Raw genomic sequence first — 24,915 nt, 5'->3', positions numbered from 1 at the left:
CCAAACCATCCAATTCTAGGACGGATTTTTGCCATTCAACCTCCCATCTGATGGAGGAGCTCAGAGGTAGATGTGAGATCAGTAATTTTACAGTACTGCTACTAACTGTAAGAGACAATTCCATTGGCCTCTGACAGTCTGTAACCAAGGTCCACACTGGGTAAAGACATAAGTGATTAGTTTGTTTAAATGAGAACATAATACAATTTCAAAACTGACTCATGTTCTTTCCTGATCCCAATGACGCATTCAAAGATGTGACCACCACTCCCTGGGCAGACACAGTTTGTGCCAAGAGGTGAAGAGAGCAAAATAGCAACAATAATCAATGAGTTCGTTGCTCCAGTCCCTGATGCCCTGTGGTGAGCTGTTAGAGTGAAAAGTTAATGGAAGGGGAGAGGGCAAAATAATGTGCACGCTCCGGCTGCCTTTTCCAAAAGCTTTGCAATTACAAAGTAACTAGGAGCTTCTCTGTGAATGGTTTACCTGATCAATTTAATTCCCTCTGCTTTATAGATGACACTCCTAAAACAGCAAGAAGTTAAATGCCTTGCTGGCAGCCAGGATTAGAACTCAAGATCCCCCAATAACTGCTTTGAGTTTATGAGGCTGTTCCTGAGAGATTATAGTTACACTAGACTTCATAGCAATAAAGACGAACTTCTTTCTCCTCTAAAAAATATCCGTCCATATCCACAATCAAACAAAGGAAAACTAGGGGAAGAAACTAAACAGAAGTACTTAGTGAACCAAACTTTCTTTTCTAGATGATTAACAGAAATACAGATAATGAGCACAGGACACTGAAAGGACTCAATTTAGACACTTCAGGCACAAGAAATAAAAATGAAAAAGTTTATGGCAACGAAAGAAAACCACTCAGGACATAACCTAACAAGATAGAAAAATGAAATACAGAAGCCTCATCAGCTTTCATTAAAGGAAATCAATATTTGAAGAGCTGTCTTGCTTGGTTAAAAAAAAAAAAAACAAGACAAAATACTTTAGAAATGTGATCTTGGAAATGAGAAAAGCAGGCTTTGACAGGGAAGCAGCCATGATTTAAAAGCCTCTCAAAAGATTACCACTTGGTGGATCAGTTATAGAGGGGACTCAAGCACCTGTTGGGGAAGCACAGTAGATGAGCTTCAATCCCTGATAGAATCTGTGTGTTTTACGTGCATTTCCTCAGCCTGGGAACTTTCAGGAGCTTAGAATCATCACCAGGGTGGAAAGAATAGCCAGCACTTTCCCCAGAGAGACTTATAACAGCCCCTTAGCAACAGCTTGGGTTTCATTTCAGTTATCACTTACAAGAACACACTTTGGAAAACATGAAGAACTATACAGGTTGCCACAGGTTTATTGTTATTATTCGGAGGCTTGTTTGGGAATTGTTTTCTCAGCTCACCTGTCTTTGTGATCCACACGACAATCAACTATCAGTAACTAGAATCCAGTTCTTCCACACCATTCCTCTTCAGGGATGAAAGTTGTGTGACATGTGTATCACCACTTCCTTCTCTCATAAGGAAGCCAGACAATGACAATTAATCGAGATGACTCTTCTGTTTGTCCAAAATGCAGCGTTTTCATTTATTCGTCCAACAAATAGTTTTTGAATACTGTGTTAGTCTGTTTCCTGTTGTTATAACAATACCTGAGACTGGGTTATTTTATAAAGAAAAGAAGGTTTATTTAGCTCATGGTTCTGTAGGTAGGGAAGTTCAAGATCATTCAGTGACATCTGATGTGCTGCATCATAACATGGTGGATAGCATCATGTAGTGGGGGTGCACGTGAGAGTAGAAAGTCTGAGCATGCAGAGGAGGATATGTGTGCAAGACAGAGGGGAAGAGCCAGGCTCACTTTATAACAACTTGCTCTTGCAGAAACTAATCCCGTCCTGGAATGGCATTCATCCATTCATGAGAGATCCAAATGCCTCTCAAAGTCCCCACCACTTCTCCCCAGTACTCATGCCATGGAGACCAAGCCTCAACAAGGCTCATAGCAAGCACCCACTTAACAGCTAGCTAGAGACAGATAAATGATAAAATATAAGCAACAATACAAGTACCACATATGTATATCAGAAAAAGATGTTAACCATATGTATTATAGGCCAATCCTCTCTTCAGAAATACAATTTAATTTTCCTCAGACTCTGAAAATTAATTTTTAAAACTTCAGAACTATTGTAGCTGCAGTAGCACAACTATTTTTCTTGGATGTGAGATGAATTAATTCCAGAAAGTGGTTACAAAGGACTATGGGAAACACAGAAGTTCTGTATGAAAATGAGTCATGTGTTTTAAACCTCTAGGTTCTTTTCCCCCAAGTACCTCTCTTTCCTAAGAGAAAAGTCCAGGGAAGAGTGGATCTGATTGCCATCCTGGCTAAGTATACTGGATACCAATTCAAGATCAAATTATTCAATCAGAAACATGTTGAAAATGCTAGGAGTTGGGTTTGTCAGTTTTCCTACCTGGTTGCAACGCACCTAATACTGCAGGATTATTTTCCACTTTTCTCATGATGGAGACGTGAATGAAACCAGTAGGAAAAAGCTTGATAGAGGAGACAGCTCACCCGGCAGACAGAGGAGGGCTGGCACTCATTAACTTTTCCTACCAGAACTCACCTACTCACCTGGATTGTTTTCATGGACCTCTGAGGAGGCTTGGCCCTGATGTATTGGAGAAAGGAAAGAATCTTATCCTCTGAAGGGGATAGGTAACTACTCAGGTGGAGTGGAGGAAGCCTGGATCCCTACTTTCTGGGATTTTTTCACAGTCTTTGAGATTAGGACTCAGGTAGGAGATGAAAGGGAAGAGGACTGATAAGTCATCTAGAGACAGATTTTTAAAAAAATGACAACTGGAGCAGGTCTGTGTCATAAAGGTAGGTTAGGAAGCAGCTCTAATTCAAGGCAGCCTCCTCCATAATTTCATATAACCCAAACTATCATCCCTATATCTTAGAAATAGGAAGGGCTTCTTCTTGTAGCTCTCTGTGATTGCTGGATATTTCAGTGACCAGAATTATTGGCAGCATCCTAATCTCTGGGTCCTTGACCCATGTCTTTCCAGATCTTTGAGGTTCCCAGCCGTCTGCAGCTGCAGAATTTTCTCTTATGAAGCACTTCTGGAAAACTCAGGATCCTTGGTATCACTGCATTAGATCTCTTTCTGTCTTGAGGTTTGAGAATTACAGCATCTTATTCAGGTTTATCTGCCCAGCCTATATTTTGGGGGAGGAACAATGACTCTTTCCATCAATGCTCAGCAGACCTTTCTTTATATACAACAGTCCTTAATGTATCTATGAAATTAAAACCCCAGGATCCAAGCCTGCTACAAGTTCTTCTTGCCCCCTCCCCTTTTCATAACATTTTTCTGAATGTGAGTAGATCTGTTGTTTGCACAGAACAAACATTTTAAGTTATTTGATTACTTTCATCCCCAGTCTTGGTGATGCACCTTCCCTGTGTGACTTAGCCGTGAGAATGTTTTTGTTTTTTATTCCCCTCAGATTTGCACTTGCCGAACTCTGCAGTAGGTCAGAATTGTCCTTATTCCTATCTTTTAAAGGACCGCTGCACCAAGATCATCTACCTCCAGAGCAGCAGTTAACACTAATAAGGCTGCCACTGACAGTTTTTCCTGATGTCCTGTGGTGCCCTGCATTGAGCTTAAACAGGGTCACTTGTAATGCAGACTATGGAAGACTCTTTCACTCAAGGCACAGACATTGGAATTTAGCTGAGGAAATGGATGTTGTTGTATTCAAGAGAGCATGGATGCCTGAGCACCTGTTCTGTGTCCAGTAGTGTGCATGTGACACATCAAAAGCTCCCTTGTTTCAGGATGATTCCAGACAGATTTTCCACTGCCTATTGTTTGAGTGAGAAACTAAGACAAGATAGGCTCTGCTGCTGGTGACCTGGATGTGGAAGTGAGGAAGCTGAGACCTACTTGTATTTCATATCATAGAGCATACTGCATTCTTTGCATCAGGCTACACTGATTTCATGGAAGGGACAATTTTGAGTTCTTCTGAGTGAGAATCTGGTTTGGTTGTTCAGTATGGTCAGTTAATTTCCAAGTTTGGTTCTGGGTGGAAAAGGTGACTTGTATGGTCTCAGGTCTGCCTAAGGTCTTTGCCAGGAAGTCAGAATGAATGGGCATAGGTAATGCTTGGTAAGTTCTTCAGTCCCTACTCAGTGGCATGTAGCCACATACTGGGCTATATGAGCAGCAAAGGGAAAGGGCCTCTACACTGTGCACAGATTGCAGCACTTCATTACAGCGGGCTTCTCACACCTCCTCCAAAGTAGAGCACATGCCCATTCTGTCCAGAGCCACCCATTGAGCATAAGAATGACCTTGCTGTCTCCCAATTAAAATGGCTGCTTTTAGTCCTCCTGGACACTGACTCTTAACTTCTGGAACTATTGCTAACTCTCTGATTCTTCCCAATGAGCCTGTGTCTGGACCCACACACATCTTTATTACCTTTGCAATCTCCAGAAGTTCCTCCCTACCTCTTGTTCCAATCACATCCATGCAGTAATTTGAAGCCAATGGATGCAGGAAAGAATATCATTTGTGACCCCTTCACCCCACTTATGAGTCCAACTATATGTGGATACTCATTTCTGTGGTTCCTATATGAAAAGCTCTTGTCATTTTCTGAGGCAATATTCTGTGTACCATTGGAAGGTTCCATTATACACATTGAAAACCAAGATATGCACTTTTATTTTTTAAATTCACTTTTTATAAGTTATGCCAATGTAGATCTTACTACAAATATATATGTATGTATACATATATATATGTGTGTATGTATTTTTGATGAAATCAGGAAAAATAATTCCACACATCATCAGGTGAAAAGAAAGGCTCTGAATTGGTTTCCATGGAAATCTGAAGATGAAGTAAGGTAATAATTTCAAAGCAGAGCAGTTGAATTGAAGATAATGGTAAAATAGTTTGATAAAGGAAATAGAATAAAGTAATCAAGGAGTCTCCAATCAATTATTCCTTTTTGTTTACCTTGAGGTGATTAATTTGTCTGCGTTTATTAACCTGATGAGATTAAGCAGACCTTCCTTGTGATTTATTTTGTAATTGTTTCCAAGGTTTGACATAAGCTGTGGAGTTATTGAAGGTGGAGATTTAAATTCAATTACTCATGAAGCAGGTGGTGCTTCTCCTGAAAGAATATCTGAATTCATGGCCTTCCCATGTAACATTATGAGTGAAAATTATTAATTCATCTGATAGTATCTCCCAAAGACTTTTAGAAGTCATTTGGCATCCATATACTTCACTGAAAGTCAGCTGATTCAGAACTCAACTTGCAATGTGGAGAATCAAGTGGCTGGAAATGAAAAGTTTTATGTTAAAGTCTACTTATTTTTATGCTATTTTTTTACTAGGGCCTTTTTTGGTGCTTGGGCTGTGGTCTTGGTCTATCATTAATAGAAACCACTAGACAAAGCTTTTTTCTCAGATCAAGCTTTTAATGCCTAAAGAGTGATTTTTTACATTGACTAGTGTTTGCCGCTCTCTTTACCTTTGAAGTGCACAACTGGATAAAATCATGCTGTATTTTCACAGCGGGGGAGCCAAAGAGAGGGAGGGAGGGAGGGAGAGAGGTATAAGGGTTGGGGGAGAGAGAGTTCTTCAAATTTTTTAATGAAGTGACTAATTGTTTTTTTGTCTCTGTGGTCCTTGTGTGTATTTTCCCTGTTTGTTCTGTGGGTATAGTAAGGATAGACGGGGTTCTCCAAACACAAACCCAGGTGTCAACTCTCCATCAGCCACAAAGACCCGGAATACCTCTAAGAGTGGGAAGTAAGTGAAAAGCACTCCTGTACATCTGACATAGCTATCACCAAGCCACGTACTGTCCTCATTTTGTCATTCATTCGTATCCATTCAACGAATGTGTGTGCCTCACAATGAGCTAGTCACTGGGGAACTGAAACAAGCAATGCTTGTGTCAATAGTATTGGGTGTTGGAAGGACCAAATGAAGAGGGGAGAAAGGGGAAAGTCAAGATGACTTGAAAAGATACTTAGGGTCTTTGAAGTGCAAGGACATCAGTCCAGAAAGGTAATTCAAAATCTGAACTATGAATTTCAAAAATTAAAAAATCATTTTATAATTTATAAAATCCATGAAAATCTTTCTTTCATCATACGTTGAGATCAGAGTTGAGTTAGAATAATCTGAAAAGCCATTCCATATATTTCCTGGTTCAAGTACATTTACATTTTAATCATGTCACTGATTTACATGGTATATATATTCTGTTCCTAGTAACTAGCCTGTACCATACTATACATGAAAGTGTCTTTTTGCCAAAACTTGTGTTGGTTGAATATTTGTGATTTTAGATTTATGTCTTTGGGCTTGTGCCAGAAGGCAACATTGACTGATGTCTTCTTTTGGATTCAGCAGAGCATGGCAATCCGAAGGAGTCTGTTCCTATGTAGGTGACATATCTTCAGTTAGGTAGTTCCCCTTTGAAGTAGCTGCAGCCTATTGGTGACTGATTCAGGTTCTCTGTGAGCTCTCTCTTCTGGTGGTTAGGGTTTAGGCCAGGCAGAAACACACTCAGCCTGCAGCTAGAAGAAGATGAAAGATGCCTTCATCATGCTAAAAGCTCTAATCAAGCAATAAGATATGTCACTACAAGAGCACAGTTTTGCAATGAAAGGTGAATTTGTAATGGTCATATATTTTATGCATTCAGCATTGGGCCATAAATGCTGTACTTTGAATATGATCTTATATTCAATTCCCAAAGTGAAAGATCTATTGGCTGTCTTTTCTTTCTTCTCCTCCTCCTGAATACCATTTCAGGTTTGCATATAAAGTTGAATGTGGGCTCTCTCAGAGAATATGAAACATGGTGGTGAAGACATAAGATTAAATCTCTGAGCTGTTAGAGCTCCTTTCAGTTATTTATTGCTGAGCACCACAATCAAAATGCTGTATAAATTATGAAGAAGGGGAATTGATGCACACATTCCCAAGCAGGTGAATGCTTTCAGTCATCCTTAGTGCACACTCTCAGTTCACAGAGATGACATTGGAGAGTCACTTGTAACTCCATGCTTATAGAAATTATAGACCCTATCTGGGCACCTTGTACATACCTGTCACACTGACAGCTACAGTGTTCAATTTCCACTTATTAGATCCTGAAGTATAATTATGGATGTTTGTGATTTACTGTGGCAATGTGGAACGGCCATTGTCTTATTTCTTTGGGCCTTTCAGAAACCCAGTCATTTACCTTTTAAGTGAAGACTCAATGTGGGTGACAAAAGAAGCAGTTGGTACAATTAGAGTTAAGATGACATAGAGAAAGGGTCCAAGAGGGGAGAGGTGGGGAGGGAGGGGAACGTGCTGGGGAGTGATGTTGGCCAAATTATATTGTTAAATTGTGTGCTTGTACAAATATTTAACAAGTCACCCCATTAATATGTACAACTAAAATGCACCAATAAAAATGTAGAAAGAAAAAGGATGACATAGAGAACACTATACCCAGTGTGCTCACTATAGGAAGCCTGGATAAATGCATTCTTTTTTTTACATAATAACTTTATTTTTTATTTATTTATTTTTATGTGGTGCTGAGGATTGAACCCAGTGCCTCACATGTGCCAGGCAAGCGCTCTACCACTGAGCCACAACCCCAGCCCAATAAATGCATTCTTAAGTAGATAACCATCATCTTCTATCACACTTGGCTGTATTTGGATACATCCCAAGCTTCTGCCCTGCTGAGGGCCTCCCTCTTTGTGCATTATGAACTAGGAATCTCTTATTTGCCATGTATAGTGAATCACAGAATGAGCTAATTTTTAAAATTCTTCATTATTTTTATTGGTTATTAGTATAAAATAAAAAGGTTTGCAATATCTTCGTGGATACATGTGTCAGATTCCCTTTCATTTTACCACTCCTCTTACTTATCCCACATTGGTTTTTGGGAGGCATTTTTGGTTTGTTAGATTGGTCATCTGTTGTTCTTTCACTGCATGTTTTCTCTTAGGATACCTTTGTCACCTTGAGCGGTGCTGATGTTCCATAGATATGGTGAGATACTGGGGGCATTTTCATACTTTATTTTGGCAGTACTGGGGATTGAACCCAGGAGCACTTTACCACTGAGCTACATCCTCAGCCCTTTTCAAACTTTGTTTTGAGACAGGGTTTTGCTAAGTTACTGAGACTGGCCTCAAACTTGCAGTCTTCCTACTTCAGCCTTCTGAGTCGCTGGGATTACAGGTATGCACCACCATGTCTGGGTTTTTTTCACACTTTACAGAACAGAGTCCTTCAAGGCTTGGGCACTGTGTTAGAGCTCAGATAAAGTTGTTACATACAGGTCCCGCTGTATTGTCTGTGCATTTCCTTGGTGGTGAACAATAGCCAGCATGGAGTGTGCCATCCTGCCAGGCTTCTAATGTTAGTTGACCTAATCTTGGTGGATATTAAACAGTTCTGATGAGTCCTTTGGATGCCAGATACAGACTGGGAGACAGGAGTATTCTCCTCTGAAAAGAAATTGAGTCTCCTCCTCTCCTCTCCTCCCCTCTCTTCCCCTCCCCTCTCCTCCCCTCCCCTCCCCTCCCCTCCCCTCCCCTTCTCTTCTCTTCTCTTCTCTTCTCTTCTCTTCTCTTCTCTTCTCTTCTCTTCTCTTCTCTTCTCTTCTCTTCTTTCTCTCTCTCTCTCTCTCTCTCTCTCTCTCTCTCTCTCTCTCTCTCTCTCAATCTCTTTTGGTACTGGGAATTGAATCCAGGGTGCTTAACCACTGAGCGACATCCCCAGCCCTTTTTATATTTAACTTAGAGACAGTGTCTGCCTGAGTTGCTTAGGGCCTTGCTAAGTTGCTGAGACTGGCTTTGAACTCATGATTCTCCTGCCTCAGCCTCCCGAGCCACTGGATTACAGGCACCACTGCACCTGGCTTAGGTCTCCTCTTTTAAAAAAAATTTTGTAGTCGTAGATGGACAGAATGCCTTTATATTATTTGTTCATTTTTATATGGTGCCAAGGATGGAACCCAGTGCCTCACATGTGCTAAGGCAAGTGCTCTACCACAGAGCTACAGCCCCAATCCTGTGGGTGTCCTCTTTTTGAGAAAACAAAATATGCAAAAGTCAAGCTGCCTCAAGTGTGCATCATATCTAAAAATAATAGGAACTAATATGTGTTGAATGGTTATTAGGTGCCTGTGTACTAAGCACTTGATATTTTTTCTCCATAATCCTCACCCACAAAAAACACATGGGCACTATATTTTTACTTAACACATGAAAACTGGAGACTCAAGAGAAGATAATGGTGTGTCCACGTGAGGGTGTACAAATGAACCATTTTGATAATAACTTTCTTTAGCACTAATAATGGTAATAATAACAACAAATACATATTAAACCTTTACTTTGTGCCATTGTGCTCAATCCTAGGGCCACATGGAGATAGATAGATAGATAGATAGATAGATAGATAGATAGATAGATAGATATGACATAATAGATGCCCTCAAGGAGCTCACAGTCATAGTAAGGGGAAAACAAGATGATGTGGTATTTAAGTGTTACAGTGACATCATTACAGAACATGTTTGGAGCCAAAATAGTCATCCCTAACCAATGCCAGGGTTGGGGTGGAGAATTAGTATAGGGATACCACTGAAGGTTTCTGAGAAATGACTTCTAAATCCTTTCATTTTATCCATTTACTGCTCAGGTAGCAAGGCTAGGTCAAGGAAGGAAAATGCAAGTTGGTCACTCAAGTGGGCAGAATCCTCTGTATATTGATCAGAACAAGTTGGAGTTGTGGATTAGGGTGAGCTAATCGATTCCACCTTTTTCCTCCCTTTCAATCCACTTGGAGCCCACTGAGATTCAGTACAGCCTACTGAGTGCCTCAGGAAACCTACAGTTTGGAAGTTGTGTCAGTTCTGCTTGCTCCATTTCATTGCCTGGATCTGAAGCTGGGTAACCAACCCTCTGTTTCAGGGAAGAACAGATGGAATGGGATATGTCTGAGCAGCAGAGCCAGACTACTCTGGCAGTGACTTTCAGGGAGGTGCAAGCAATTTCTTCCATGTTGACAATGAGCCAAATTGACAAGACAGGATAAAAATCAGTGTGGAGCCATAGCACTGAGATCAGGAAGAAGAGGTTTTGCAGAGGTTGATCCATGACTAACCAGGCTGGATCACCACACTGAGACTCACATAGGGCTCCCATTCATACTGTGAATCAGTTATTCTGACCAATGCAGCAGACCACAGTCAATCCACTCCCTGGCCCATTGGATCATCTTCAGAAAGCACTGAACTTGTCAAGTCTGAGCAGGCATAGTCATCACACAGAACTTTTAAAAGTGTTCTTTTTGTATCAGAATCCTTTCATACTTTACATGAGACCAATTCTTTTGCTGAAAAGATATGGACACTAAGACTTAAAAAGGATCAATTACTTTCCCAGAATCATACATCTAGTTAGGAGCAGAAGGTGGCCTAGAATCCTAGTCTTCTAATGCTTGTCCAGTGTTCTTTGTCCAACGATGCATGCATTCTATATTTCTTCTCCAAAAGAGCAATATATTTGAACAAATCATACCAGAAGAGTCCAAGAGCCTCTTTGGTCTCAGAATGTCCAGACAGGTACTCTCCTCTCTATCTCCTCTCTATATTCCATGATGTTCACATAGATGAGCTCTGCCAGCCAGTGTGAAAAATGGAGACTTTGGAGATATTAGAATCATTCCACTTCTTTTTTTTTTTTTTTTTTTTTTGGTACTGGGGATTTAATCCAGATGTTTTACCACTGAACCATATCCCCAGACCTTTTGTTTTTTATCTTGAGACAGAGTCTCACTCAGTTTCTTAGGGTCTCACCAAGTTGCTGAGGCTGGCTTTGAACTTGCAATCCTCCTGCCTCACCCTCCTGAGTCACTGGTATTACAGCCATGTACCACCGTGACAAGCTCAGCCCACTTTTTAAAAAAACGTAGCAGTGGCAGTGATGAAAGTAAAGAACGTACACTTCCTGTATGCTTTGTTTTTCTCTAAAATAATATCATTCTGCTTGTTTGGAGAGATCCTTTTGCAACATTGTTGTTAAACAATCTTGAGCTTTTAATGCATACCTTTGTTGATGAAGCAATAAAGAGAATGCATAGATCACTACAGATATTCTCCCTCGAATTGGTCTTCACTACAGATATTCTCCCTCGAATTGGTCTACCAGAGCTGAAGATGTATCCAAATATAGGGATATACCCACACACACCCCACACAGAGGTGCTCCTTGACTTATGATGAGATCATGTCATGATAAACTCATTATAAGTTGAAATATTGTATGTCAAAATGGATTTAGTACACCTAATCCAGTATACCCAATAGAATATATATTACATAATTATGTATATGAAACAATGTATACTACATTCTACATATATATACATATATATGAAATTTTTGAAGGTAAACATTTAAAATTAAAGTTAAGATGATTGAAATCAATGACTCCTCTCTGCCTGAGATGTTTTTCACATAGGCTTAGACTAGGAAATGTCAAGAACCAAGCCCAGTTTTCAACTACTAGTGAAGGTCATGAATATTAGAGGACCAGGACAGAACACCCAAACACAGTGCCTGGTGAATGATACCACAAATGTTGAATTAAGTACTGTATGATTTGGCTTAAATAAATGAATCCAGGGGAAAGTAGGGATACTAAAATGGAGAAAAAGTGTACAAAACGGGATTCTGACATGAACAGTCAAACCTTACTCACTTTAGAAATCTACCTGGGATCAACCCTAAATAGCAGATGCCACAGGAAGACTGACTCCAGTTTATCTTTGCCAGAAATATCTCTGGGTGAACAGACCTTTTTATCTATTCAGACTCTAGATGATAGTAGTGAGAAGTACATAGCTTTATAAATAAATAAAATATATCAGCATCCCTTTGGTTTTGGTTGGCAGGAGCCAACAAAAAATTTTCCTGCTTTAGAAAGAGGAGGTGAGGTCTTGCTTCCTCTGTTTAGACTCAGCAAGGTGCAGTTTCATGTTTGATTCAGGTGTTTGTATGTTCATTGCAGGCAGGAATTGACAGAGTCCTGCATATTATATCATGGTGACTGTTTCCTGTAATCGAAAGTCATGTCTTTCTTCTAATTGAATAGACTGTGGCTGTTTCTAAACTAATATGGTGTGTGTATGTGTTCTTTCACTTCAAAATGGTTGTACGGTCTATGAACATAACAATCAAATGACCAGGTTTTGGACGTTTTATATCACTGTTGTAGTTGTATTGATGATGATGATGATATCAGTAATGCCTCTGGTTTAACTATTAGACTAATATCACAAAACTTCTGACAAACCAAAGCACTTATCTGACTGCTTGCTTTTTGCAATTGTTCCTTTGCATAAAAAGATAGACGACAGAAGCATGAACCAATGACAGAATGTATTCCTAAAGACAGCTTTTAGTAGCATATGCCTGAGGATTCATTCACATGTATCCTAATTGCCTTTTCCTTCAATATTCCTCATCCAGAATGTGCAAGATCTTTGGCTATGGCAACAAAAGTCAGATGTATCCCAGAAAATGCATTCATTAGTAAGGCAGGAAAGTAGCCTGAGCCATTTGAAAAAGATTTTCAATAAGCAGGGATAAATAAAATGGCTTGAAATACTTTGATGTTTAACCTCTTGCTAAGCAGCTGCAGCACAGGGCTGTTCAAAGATCTCTTTAAATAAATTAATCAGACAGCCTTGTGTGTATTTGAAAGGACATCAGCTTTGGAGTCAAATAGAACTGGATTTGAATCCTGGCTCTCCTATTTATTAACGTTATACCTACTTCATTGGACTGTTGTAAGAATTAAACATCCTAATCCAAGTAAGGCCCACATAGTGCCTGGCACATGGCAAGTGCCCACTAAATGTCAACTAGTGATTATGCTTATTTCCTCTGCCAGTGTATTGCAGCTGGGGACAGTATGACCTGGCCAGTGTGATTCTGATGAGCTCTGGTTGGCTCAGCTTGCCTGGTTATCTGCTTTGGCAGCTCCCGAAATGGGGAAGCAGAAGCCTGACCACTGGCACCACATAAATAATGCTCACAGATTGGAAAAGACAAGAAATGAGTGGCACATCCAGGCAGAAACATTTTCTAGAAGTTCATGTGTATCTCTGTGATGTGTACTTACTGACACAATAAATGCCCCTCCCAAATATGTGACTGTCCATGCTGCTCATGGTTCTATACTTTAGTCAAGAGGAGTATTCTGCTAATCAAGTCCAGGAAACCAGGAGCCAGTATTCTCTCCTTTAATTTGTCATATGAAATCATGGAAGCCAAGGACTGCTGCTCTCTAGAACAGGGGTTCTCTTCCTCTATGACATGTATGGCTGAGAATTCTCACTTACACTGCTCTGGCAGAGCTTAGGGTTATGTCCTGTTTCCAGGTGCTGGTTTGAATTCTACCTCTCTCTCTTCACTGGGGAAAGGAAGGAAGAGAGATAGTAATAGGACTTCTCTGTTTTTCTCCAAGTAATAAAACAATCTCATTCCTTTCTCTCTGTTTCGCTCCTCCTCTCCTCCTTCTTCATTCCCTCCTCCTTCTTTCCATCTTTTCATCCATTTATCTACCAATTCTCCATCTGTCCCTTCACCCCAATATTTTTAGCTCTGAACACAGATCTTTGTGAGCTAAGGGAATTACAGAGGCTAACACATTGGTTTCACATAATGCCTTTAAGTCAAATATATTGGGTTTCAGACAACTAACCAACAAAGCACATAGCTCACCAATGTTTGCAACACTAGGACACTATGGGAGCAAATGGCAAAACAGATGTGCTATCCAAATAACTACCATGAATTTAACATCAACTAAAAATCTGGGGTGTGGAGCATTGGTAAGGCAGAGTGGATGTTTTAAATTTGAAGTTCAGTTTATCAACATTTTCTTTTCTTTATTATGCTTCTGAATTCATATCTAAGAAATCTTTACCTAAATCAAAATTGTAAAGATTTTCTCCTGTGTTCTTCTACAACATTTTTAGTATTTAGCTTTTACATTTAGTTAATTATTTGTTTTGAATTAAGTTGTACACATGGAACAAGGGAGAGATCAGGCATATTTTATATAAGACATAAGACTGTCCGGTTGTGCCAGCACCACTTTAGATTACGCTTTCCCTATTGAACTGCTTTGGCACCTTTGTTGAAAATCAGTTGTTGATATGTATTTGAGTCTATTTCTGGATTCTTAGTGTTATTCTATTGATTGATATGTTTATCCATATGTTAATATCACACTGTCTTGATTACCATAGCTTTATAATAAACCTTGAAATCAGGTGGTGTGAACCTTTCAATTTTATTCTTCTTTTTGAAAGTTGTTTTGGATATTATTTGTCCTTTCATTTCCATACAGATTTTAGAATCAGCCTATAAATTTCTACAAAAACACAAAAGACCTAATGGTAGGCTTTTTTTGGCAGGGATTGTGTTGAATATGCTTATCAAATTTAAAAAGAATCAACAACTTAACAATATCGAATCCTCAAGTATTTATCCAGATTTTTAGGACTTCTTTACTTCATTCATTAATGTTTTCTACTTTTCGGGGGACACACATTTTATATATCTTGCCAGATAAATCCTTACGTATTTTACAGTGTGTGTATGTGTGTGTGATGCTGGGGATTGAAACCAGGGCCTCACAAATGCTAAGCATGAATTCTACAGAGGGCTATATCCCCACACCCAATTGCTTACTACTTTTGCTACTATGGTTAATAGTCATGTTTTGCTTGTTTTAATTTCTGTTTGCTTATTTGCAGTATATAGAAGTATAATTGATTTTCATGTATTATTCTTGTATCCTGTAAATGTGTTAAGCTCACTCATTAGTTCTAAGAACTTTCTTTTATAGATTCCATTGGCTGTTTTGGGAACATGTAGAAGATCACTGCCTTTATCACAAGTCCAATGCTAGATTCCTAAAATGTACCATGTAAAGACTTCATTAGAAGAAAGTAGATCCTGTTCACAGGGAAGAGGAGGAAGAGAAGCAGCAGCAAAAAAATAAAAAATAAACCCTAAAGTTTATAAATCACACATACTCTTCCCATTATTCTCATTCTCTCATTCATATCTCCTGTCCTTCCCCACTACATAAAGTATAATGGTATAGATGGCAAATACTGAAGCCCAATTGCTGCCTTAAAGAACCAGGTATTGCCCATGTGGTGACACATGCCTGTAATCCCAGTGGCTTAGGAGGCTGAAGCGGGAGGATCATGAGTTCAAAGCCAGCCTCAGCAAAAGCAAAGCACTAAGAAACTCAGTGAGACCCTGTCTCTAAATAAAATACAAAATAGGGCTGGGGATGTGGCTCAGTGGCCAAGTGCCTCTGAGTTCAATCCCCAATACCCCCTGCAAAAAAGAACCCAATACTGCTCTGAGCAGAATATTTAATGTCCTGCACATTTTTTCATTTATCAAAATAGGATACTAACAGTGCCTGGTGCATAGGATTTTCTTGAGGATTGAATTTGGCATTCATTCACAATTTTATTGAATTCATACCAGGCACTGGGTACCATGCTAGACTCTGGGGATATAACAGAGAACAAAACCAACAATATTCCCTGTGCTTATGCAGGGAGGGATGTTGTCATTAAACAAATAAGTAAAATATGAAGTATTTTAAAAGGGAATACATCATAATGGGGGAAAAGAAGGAGATGAGGATAAGGAGTGAGGAGAGAAGAAAATCTGTAAATTAAATTGCTTGTGGAAAACCTCACTAAAAGGTGACACTAGAGGAGGGCTTTATTTAAGTTACTTAAATGCATTTAAAACAATTTAAACAAGGACTGGGACTCAGTGGTAGATCATCTACCTAGTGTGTGCAAGACCCTGGGTTCTATTACCTGTACTGCAAAAAATAATACAACAATTCCTCACATATAGCAAACATATCATAATGCTTTTGTTACTTTTAAGTTATTGAGTGCTTTTTGTGTCAGGTACTGTGCAAGATTATGTATTATGTTGTTTAATCACTTCAATAAACATATGGAGTAATGGTTATTAGCACCTTTTTACTGAGGAGGAGATGAAATAGACTTTTCTAAAGTCACATAGCTATTAGACAAGGAGCCAATTCTAAGACTAAATGTTGGCTTGTCCTATGAGGCTAGGTTCATCTATCCTTTTGGGAAACACCCTTTGTGCTTAGAGAATATGTCATATCTAGAATTAGAAAAATGATTAGAAGACTGGTCCTGCTAATGGAGGCCTTAGTTAGAGGGAATAGTATTGAGTAGGTAGAAGGCCCTGCAGGAGTTGTGAAATCTCACCTTCTTTGTTAGTCAGCTTTTCCTTGGTGTTACAAAATACCTAGGAAAATCCACTCACAGGAGGAAAATTTTCTTTTAGCTCTCAGTTTCAAAGGTTTCAGTCCATGGTCAGCTGGCTCCAAGGTACAAACATCATGGTGGAAGGGCATGGCAGAGGAAAACTGCCCTGTTCATGGCAGTCATGAAACACAGAGAGAGAGAGAGAGAGAGAGAGAGAGAGAGAGAGAGAGAAGGAGGGGGAAGCAGTCATGAAACACAGAGAGAGAGAGAGAAAGAGAGAGAGATAGAGAGAGAGAGAGAGAGAGAGAGAAAGAAGGAGGGGGAAGGGCCAGGGATAAGATTTACCCATCCAGGGAATGTCCCCAGTGACCTGTTACCTCCAACTAGGTCCCATCCTCCTACAGTCTCTACCACTTTGAAATAATGCAATCAAGTTACAAATCTACCGATGGATTAATCCACTTACCAGGTTAGAGCCCATGATCCATTCACTTTCCTAAGGCCCCGCCTCTGACCACCGCTGCCTTCAACACCCGAACCTTTGGGGGACATTCCTGATCCAAACCATAACACCTCCTTAGTATTTCTACTTGAGAATAAGGGTGATCTTGACTGGGACACCACCACCAGCATCTGGTCCTACCACTTTCATTACTGTGTCTGTGTATGCAAGCAACCTGAGAATGAGAGTGGGGAAAACAGAAATAAAACTATATTATTGGTCAGTGGCTACTAGCTCATTAAAATAGATGCTTTGGGTTTTCAGGATGATTGCTTGCCAAAGTTTAAACAAAAAAGAAAAATGAGGCAGGACTAGCTCACTGATGAGTAAACTATAAATTTTGCCTGGAAAATGCTGGCAGTGCTATAAAATTCAGGCCACCATCTGTTAGTGCTTGCATGAAGTAGCATTTGTACTGGATAATTAAGATGTCACATGCATTTGAAGAACAAATCATTAGCGCACGGGTGCCTAGCATCCCTGGAAAGGTTGTGGGTAGTGAAGATGGTCTAAGAAGAACATCGTGTTGTCTGAAGGATACATTTGTATGCCATTCCATGAGTTACTGTTTTGGCTCACTTGAGTGAGACTGAATGGGGAAAGAGAAAAGGACAACTGAGAAAACTGCTTGCTTGAATGAATTGCATCATTTAATCAAAATGATCAACTGCCTAGCCCTGTGCATCTGGCAGGCTAATATATGTTTGGCCATCTCTGTCTGAAAAACTTATAGTGAATTGGGGAATATGAGCAGGAAAGGAGGCAAGTTTGGCTAAGCCTGAAATTTCTGATAATTTTTTTTAAATAACTGTTTAGTATTTTATAGTTTGCAAAGAGCCTTCTTATCCACTATTGCATTTAATTTAACCAAGAATCTCATGAGACAGAAATTATATCTACATCTTATAGATGAGGAAACTAAGGCTGAGAGAAATGACATATTTTGCCCAAAGCCACATAATTAAAACCAGTGACCATTTAGGTTTAAATCCTAAGGTTTTCTCAAATCTGAAGGACCTAAGCACAGGATGCTCTGAAATTAGAGTCAAATGACCTTATGAACCTGCTCGACCCACAAAAAAATGTTACACCTTTATTGCAGGGAGAGAATTTATAGAAATCATTTTCAACACAGGTGATCAAGGCTGCCAGAATAAAAGAGCCAGACTTTTTACATCATAAGAAGTAACACTTATTGAGTGCTTTCTATATACCAGGACTTACTAAAGAGCTTTAAATGCATGTATTATCTCATCCTGAAAAGTTACTTCATGGCATTGATTTGGAACTCATCCGTCGCTTAGGTGGCATTGCCCCATACCAAACCCTGAAGGTTCCCTTTAGGGTGGACATCTGGGGCCCTTCAACAGAAACCATAGCTGAATTGTGGGGTTTAGCCATGGCTGTGTTTCTCCCAGACTTGGAGCCTAAAGAGTTTTGCTTTCTAGCATCAACAATCACAACTGACATAACTAGGAATGCTGGACTTGCTTCCAAGTGGCTCCTCTACATTGGCCCTCTTTCTCACCATGGTTGGGGAGATTCATGATCCACAGGCTTTAATGAGATGCTCACACCCGTCAATTTCATGTTTGCCATTGTTTCCTCATTTGTGCCTGTGGGCCCTTCAAGGGTGGTCAAACTAATCTGTGTCTTCACAGTAGGCATCAGGGCACCAGCTTCGGTTGTGATCTCTGTCAGAAAATAGTTGCCACCACTTCCCACCTACGTTCCTCTCCCAGGACTGCTTCCCCTCCTGTGAAACACGGATAATCATTCTTGTCACTCCTCCTGGCACCATTAGGAGGGTGTGAAAACAAGCAATATAATGTCTCTAAAGACCTTGCAAAAAATAACCAGTCACAAGTATACTCTTTCTAGGGAATTTTCGGGGGGGAATGTGCATTTCCATATAAATCAAATTGACAGGCTCACCCCCTTTCCCTTGAGAATGTCTTCTTGCCATATTTAGTCCAGGTTCCACTTTCCTCCCACAGATTGTCATGTCCTATCCCTACCATGTGCCTAGTGCCTCACCAAATACTCATTCCTCCACAGTGCTCTTTTGGCAGCCATGATTCTGGGACTAATTAGACACACCTAGCTTTGTCCTTGAAAACATATCAGGTCTGGAGGCTGTGGATTTCTTTACCTGATTAACTGTATGTCTCCCACTTGGTGGAAAGAAGAAACAGACCCATGCTCTCTTGCATGACTGTTTTTGCTTTCCTGCTTTCTGGAATATGGAGGCAGGGTTACCATCCATTACTGAGTGTCCACAATGGGAAGAACGTTTTGCGCTGAGCAGTAGAAGCACCAAGAAAAAGGAAATTCTCCCTCCCCCTCCCTGCCCTGGTGATATCTCCTGGTGTGGAATCTGTGCCTACTGGTTACTCACCACCATTTTAATTTTGACTTCTAACAGATGAAATACAATAAAAAGAGTGAAAAGAAGCAACTTAGGCTCATTAAGCCAGTGCAGTGTAGACCAGTGGTTTTCAATCTATGCTCTGTCCAGGCCTGGGGTTCTGAGGCAGGACTTCAGAGTCTGCTGTAGTGATGGCTAGGCTGGAGTGATAAATAGAAGGGGCTTCAGGCCCCCACTCCCTCTCCATTTTAATCTGTTTTATATTGAGGCTGGATAAGAATTGCTTTTTTAAATCTTGCTGGTAAGAATGAGTTGATAACTACTGATATAGACCCAGCAGAAGAATACTCAGGGACCAGAGTATGGGATAACAGCCTCTATCCACCATGCCCTTGCTCCCAAGTGACAGGCAAAGCAGTTCTGGCTATTGGGTTATCGGGTTATCTTGCTGTCCCTTTTGTCACTTCTGCAAGCTCTTAAAAAAAATGGAGAAAAAGAAATGCTTCCCTTCATATGGCCAAATTGCTCTGAACAGATGAAAGGGACCAGACTGACAGGTGATTGTTCCCTAAGATTATAGCCTACACCCAGGCTGAACCTGAAACACTTGGAGGGAAAAAAATGCTGCAGGTTTTGAGTAATGCTCCCCAACTGGCTTCCGCTCTCAAGACTAAATGAACACACACTATTTCCACTCCATTTCCTTCAACTGGCCTCTGCGCTAGGCTGTAATGAAACCTGTAGGGAAGAAAAGAGCATTAGCTTGGGGAGAAGACTACTTTAGTTGCTTAAGCCATCTTCTCCCGGAAAATAGGCAGATGTTTAGGCTAACATCTGCCTTGTTCATTTGGAAGTCATTAAAAGGCCTGTACATTTTTCTAATATTTCTTCATTTCATTGTTTTCTAATATTTCTTCATATTTTATATGATCATATCCACAATTTTTAATAATTTTAATACTTTCTCTAGTGCTTTATATTTTGTGGGTTCAGGGTCTGATTCAACCTTATCACCAACTACATAGTTTCATCACCAGGCCCAACCTTCCCCTTGCTTGTACTGGTCCCTCATCTGCCAAATACCCTTCTTTCCTTACATGGCACTTATTTAGAATGACCTTCATTCTTCAACTACCCCTGTTTGAATCCTAGCTTATTAAAAAAAAATCTCAGTTTTTCAGATTAGACAGACATGGGTTTATATCCCAGCTCTAGCATCCTCAGACAAGTTACTTCTTTGAGTCTCAGTTTCCTCATCTGTAAAATGGGGATTATCCCTCCCTCTCTGCTAGAGATTTTTTAAAACTTATTTTTAATTTTTAGTTATTTTTCTTTTTATTCCATTGACAAAAAATATAAAAGTTGTACCTATTGATGGAGTGTCATAGAATGTTTGATACATGTGTACATTATATAATGTTTAAATCAAATTAAGCATATTTAGTTCTTCAAACATCTATTTTTTTTGTGTGCTGAAAACTTTCAAAATGACTCTAGTTTTTTGAAATGTACAGTACATAATTGTTACATACTAGTGATTCTCTGAGGATTCAGTGAGATGACTTATACAAATCTTCTAGAAAACATTGATGCTTGTTAAATGAAATCATTGTTATTACTCATATTTCAAAGCATATTTAATATGCCCTTTCTCCATCGTATCTCTCCTTGGTGCTGCCTGAGAGCATCTCTCCCTCTTTCCTCTGAACAATGTCCATTTAGCATTTAATCAAACACTTAGATATACCATTCACTTGTTCACTGATTCAGTCAGCAAATATTTATTGTGCAGCTAGTATGTGAAGGCACACCAACAGATGCTGAGGTGCAATGAATGTAGAAAGATGGAAGGGACAGAAGAAGGAAAGGAGGCGGACATTGGGAGAGTAAAACACACAAATTTGGCCACTGCTTTTTTAAGTATCTTATTTCTTAGTAGAGAAGATGCTTCTATATGCAGATAACTAGAATAGAAGGAACGAAGCAGTATGGTTTGTAAGGAAGGCACAACCACAAGTGCAGCTGGAAGACTATAGATGCTGGGCAATGAAAGACACAACTCTGAAAACAACAGCTCTTCTTTATTGTTCACTTTCCCTCTGCTTATTTCTCAAGCTAATTTATGGCTATGGCTTATTCAGGAAGAATGGGTATACTTTTTATTGTCTTCCATGGAACCTGCCTGAGTGTGAAATGGGCTCTCAGTATATGTGCTGAAGTGAGACATCTGCAAAACATTTGTAGTAAACAAAACAGTGCCTTTAGCACGCCCCAGGAAAGATGGCCTGTTCTCCTTTCATCTTATTGCAAGAGCAGAAAGTGAACACTGTAACTCAGTATGTGAAAAGGGTTAAGTGTCTTGGCCCCATTTTTTAAAAATAAATAAATAGGACTAGGGACATAGCTTAGTTGGTAGAGAGCTTATCAAGCATACTTGTGGCCCTCGGGCTCAATCCCCAGTAATATAAAAATAAATAAATAAATAAATAAATCTGGATGTGGTGGTGCACACCAGTAATCCCAGTGACATGGGAAACTGTGGCAGGAAAATCACAAGTTTGAGGCCAGCCTCAGCAACTTAGTGAGATCCTAACCAACTTAGCAAGACTCTGTCTCAAAGTTTTTTTAAAAAGCACTGATGATATGGTCAGTGGTTAAGCACCCCTGGGTTCAAACCTTGGTACCAAATAAATAAACAAATGAGTCCTTCTCCTTGAGCTTTAAAGATCCTTGAGCTTATTTTAAACAAAGAGCATTGTGTTGAGGATTTTGGTATTGAACTAAGTGTAAGACTCTGCATTGTCCTGAGCCCATGATATTATAGACACAGGCCAGGAGCATTCTGGAATGATCTTACCCAGTTGGCCCCTCTATTTGAACCTATGTCTTTTCCCTGTTTCTGAACTATTGTCTAGGAAATAGTGCCCGAGAGTCTTTTTTTAACCCCTTTGTTGATATAGGATCCATATACAAAAAGTTACATATATATTTATTGTATACATCTCCATCAATTTGGGGATGAATATACATCTGTGGTATCATCACTACTATGAAGGCCATAAACATATTCACCACCACCTCCACCATTCTACTCTCTGCTTCTCTGAGTTTTGGTGGATGCTGGATGTCACTCCCCACCTCAGTTCACAATCCACCTGCTCCTGTTCATCTTCCCTGCCCAGCAGCCTCCACAGTGGTCCTTTCATTAACCGAGTGACTTATCCAATAGTGCACCACCATTCAATGCAGATTGTAAGGACTTGAGTTTTGTCTTAAGCAACAACTCAGGGCAGAAACCCCTGACAGACAAAAGACTGGACTTCTGCCCCCAGTACTGATTCTAACTAGCTCAGCCACCTTGAGAAAGTCACCAAACCTCTCTGAATCTCTGTTTTCTATACTATTAAATGACGAGGGGACTGGCTTTGCTGACTCAAGTGCAAACAAAATAGCTAGACAACCTCCCATCACCCCTATTCACACAAAAAATGGATCTAAAAACACGAGATTCTTTCCAGGTAATTTAGTACTGCTGCATTTTAAGGGTGGTGGGCTGGGGAGATGAGTTTTACAGGGAAAGAAAGTAATTCACATCTCCCTAGATAGTGTTTATAATGGTCTATTAAGAACACATTTAAAAGAAATGGCCTAATTTCTTTAGTCTTCTACCCAGGACAGCAGGCCAGTTCAAAGTGGTTTTTGAATACGGCCATAAGCAAACCCCTTTCAGTGAAACCTAAAGCTGTGTTGCAGAAAGCAGAAAAGTGGAGTTTTCCCCTAATACATTTAAAAATGGTCACTTTACCATTGCCAAACTTCATTACCACTCCCAAGAGCTGAAGCTTTGAGATTAATGATCCTCATCCCAAAGAGGAGGCAGTGACTGCTAAAAGAAAAAAATCCCAGCACATACTATTTACTATTCTGCATTCTTTGAGAATTAATGTCAATAATGCTGTTGAAACATTTTTCAAAATAAAGGATGGAGTTTTCTAATTGTCTTGTAAAAAAAAATCCCAAGTCCGAATCCCCAGAGAAGAAACCTGAGTTTAAATCATTAACACCACAAATCTCTGATAATTGTGGAGTGTTTGCAAGTGCCTTAATCAGGATGGTATGTCTGAGTGGCCCGTTTTAATTTGATCACACTGATTAAGTTTCTGTAAGCTAATATATGTTGCATTTCCAATCCAATTAAATGAGAATCTCCTGCCATTACTAGATATTACCAAAATGCCCTGATGGGTGAAGACTAGGCTTAGTATTTTCAATTGCTACTGACTTCCTGATTATATAATCTTTGTATTAAATGAAATCGATGAAAGCTCAAATTAAATTCAGCAAACTTTAAGGAGTAAATATGTTTTCCCCATACCTTTGGTATATTTTCACCTCGAGGTGTGGAGCATATTAGTTGGAACTCATTGATTACCTTTAGTGATAAATTTTACAGGGCTCTCTCCCCTCATATACTAATTCCTAGAACAGTCTATCCTGTTCGAAGGCACTGTAACTGTGGGTGATGAATTGGTGCTCTCTCTATTATATATGTATTATAGTTGTGCCTCTTTCAGCTGTAGATAAGAGCTATCTTATGTAAATGCAATTGCTTTGTAAATGTAAATGCCTATTGGGTCATCGATCATCCTGGTGATAGAAGAAACAGAACAATAGGGGGAGGTGTGAGAAAAACTGTCTAGGGACAGAAATGAAGAAAATTGCTAAGTGGGTAAGGGATTGAATCGATGGAGCTGGAGAACTTTGTGGAGGGGGTTGGGATAGAAAGAACTGCTAGGAAGTTACTGGAAGAGGCCTGTCAGAGCTACCCTGCTGTCTTGTACACCCGGACCCCACCAAAGGCCTTGCTTTCTTAAAGTCCTGAGGACTGGCTACAATATTAGAAATGGACCTTGTCGCTGTAGACTTGAAAGAGTGACTGAAAAGGAAAGACTGACAGATGAAGTGGGACCAGGGCACTGTGGCTGCCTGTCTTTGCCTGTGCATAGTAGATTTTGAGCCTCCCAAATCTTAGCCACTCTCAACAATCCAAAAACGTTGTGAGAGTCTTTTCTGTAAATAGTCCCTTGAGGTGTGTATTAGTCAGCTTTTTGTTGCTGTAACCAAAAAACCTGATGAGAAAAACTTAGAGGAAGAAAAATTAATTTTGACTCATGGTTTCAGAGTTTTCGATCCGTGGTCAGCCAGCTTCATAGCCCTGAGGTGAGATGGAACTACCTGGTGGAAGAGAGTGGCAGAGGAAAGCTTCTCAAATCATGGCAGCCAGGAAGCAGTGTGGGAGGAGAGGAAGGGGCTGGAGAGAAGATAATCCCTTTTAGTGATCTGCTTCATGTAACTAGGCCCCACCTCCCAGTGGTCCATTCAGCCATCTTTGGATTAATCCACTGAGATCGGAGCCCTCATAATTCAATCACTTCTGAGCACAAAGGACTTGGGGGAAACATTCCAGATCCCAACCATAACAGGGTGCCAGTCTCATGCCTCACCTGGAGAAAGATTGAATAGACATAATGCTGCTAATTCCCATGCCCTAACACTTTCCTCAATTTCTTAGGTCGTATCAGGAGGGAGGAAGGCCCAGAAGTGAACAC

General features: G+C 39.9%; 1 protein-coding gene across 2 annotated transcripts in view; it reads left to right on the top strand.

Annotated features, from left to right (window-relative positions):
* Positions 1-24,915, top strand: part of Hs6st2 (heparan sulfate 6-O-sulfotransferase 2) — a 276,101-nt gene that overhangs the window by 227,292 nt on the left and 23,894 nt on the right. The window contains exon 4 of one of the 2 annotated variants that reach the window (XM_047535991.1): positions 5,778-5,864. The exons of the other annotated variant lie outside the window; for it this stretch is intronic. Within the exon in view, the coding sequence (XP_047391947.1) occupies positions 5,778-5,864 (87 nt within the window). The remainder of the gene's footprint in view (positions 1-5,777; positions 5,865-24,915) is intronic. 2 annotated transcript variants of the gene reach the window in all.

This window comes from Sciurus carolinensis, chromosome X, assembly GCF_902686445.1.
Source record: "Sciurus carolinensis chromosome X, mSciCar1.2, whole genome shotgun sequence".
Lineage (NCBI taxonomy): Eukaryota > Metazoa > Chordata > Mammalia > Rodentia > Sciuridae > Sciurus > Sciurus carolinensis.
This window is presented reverse-complemented; position numbering and strand designations above follow the sequence as displayed.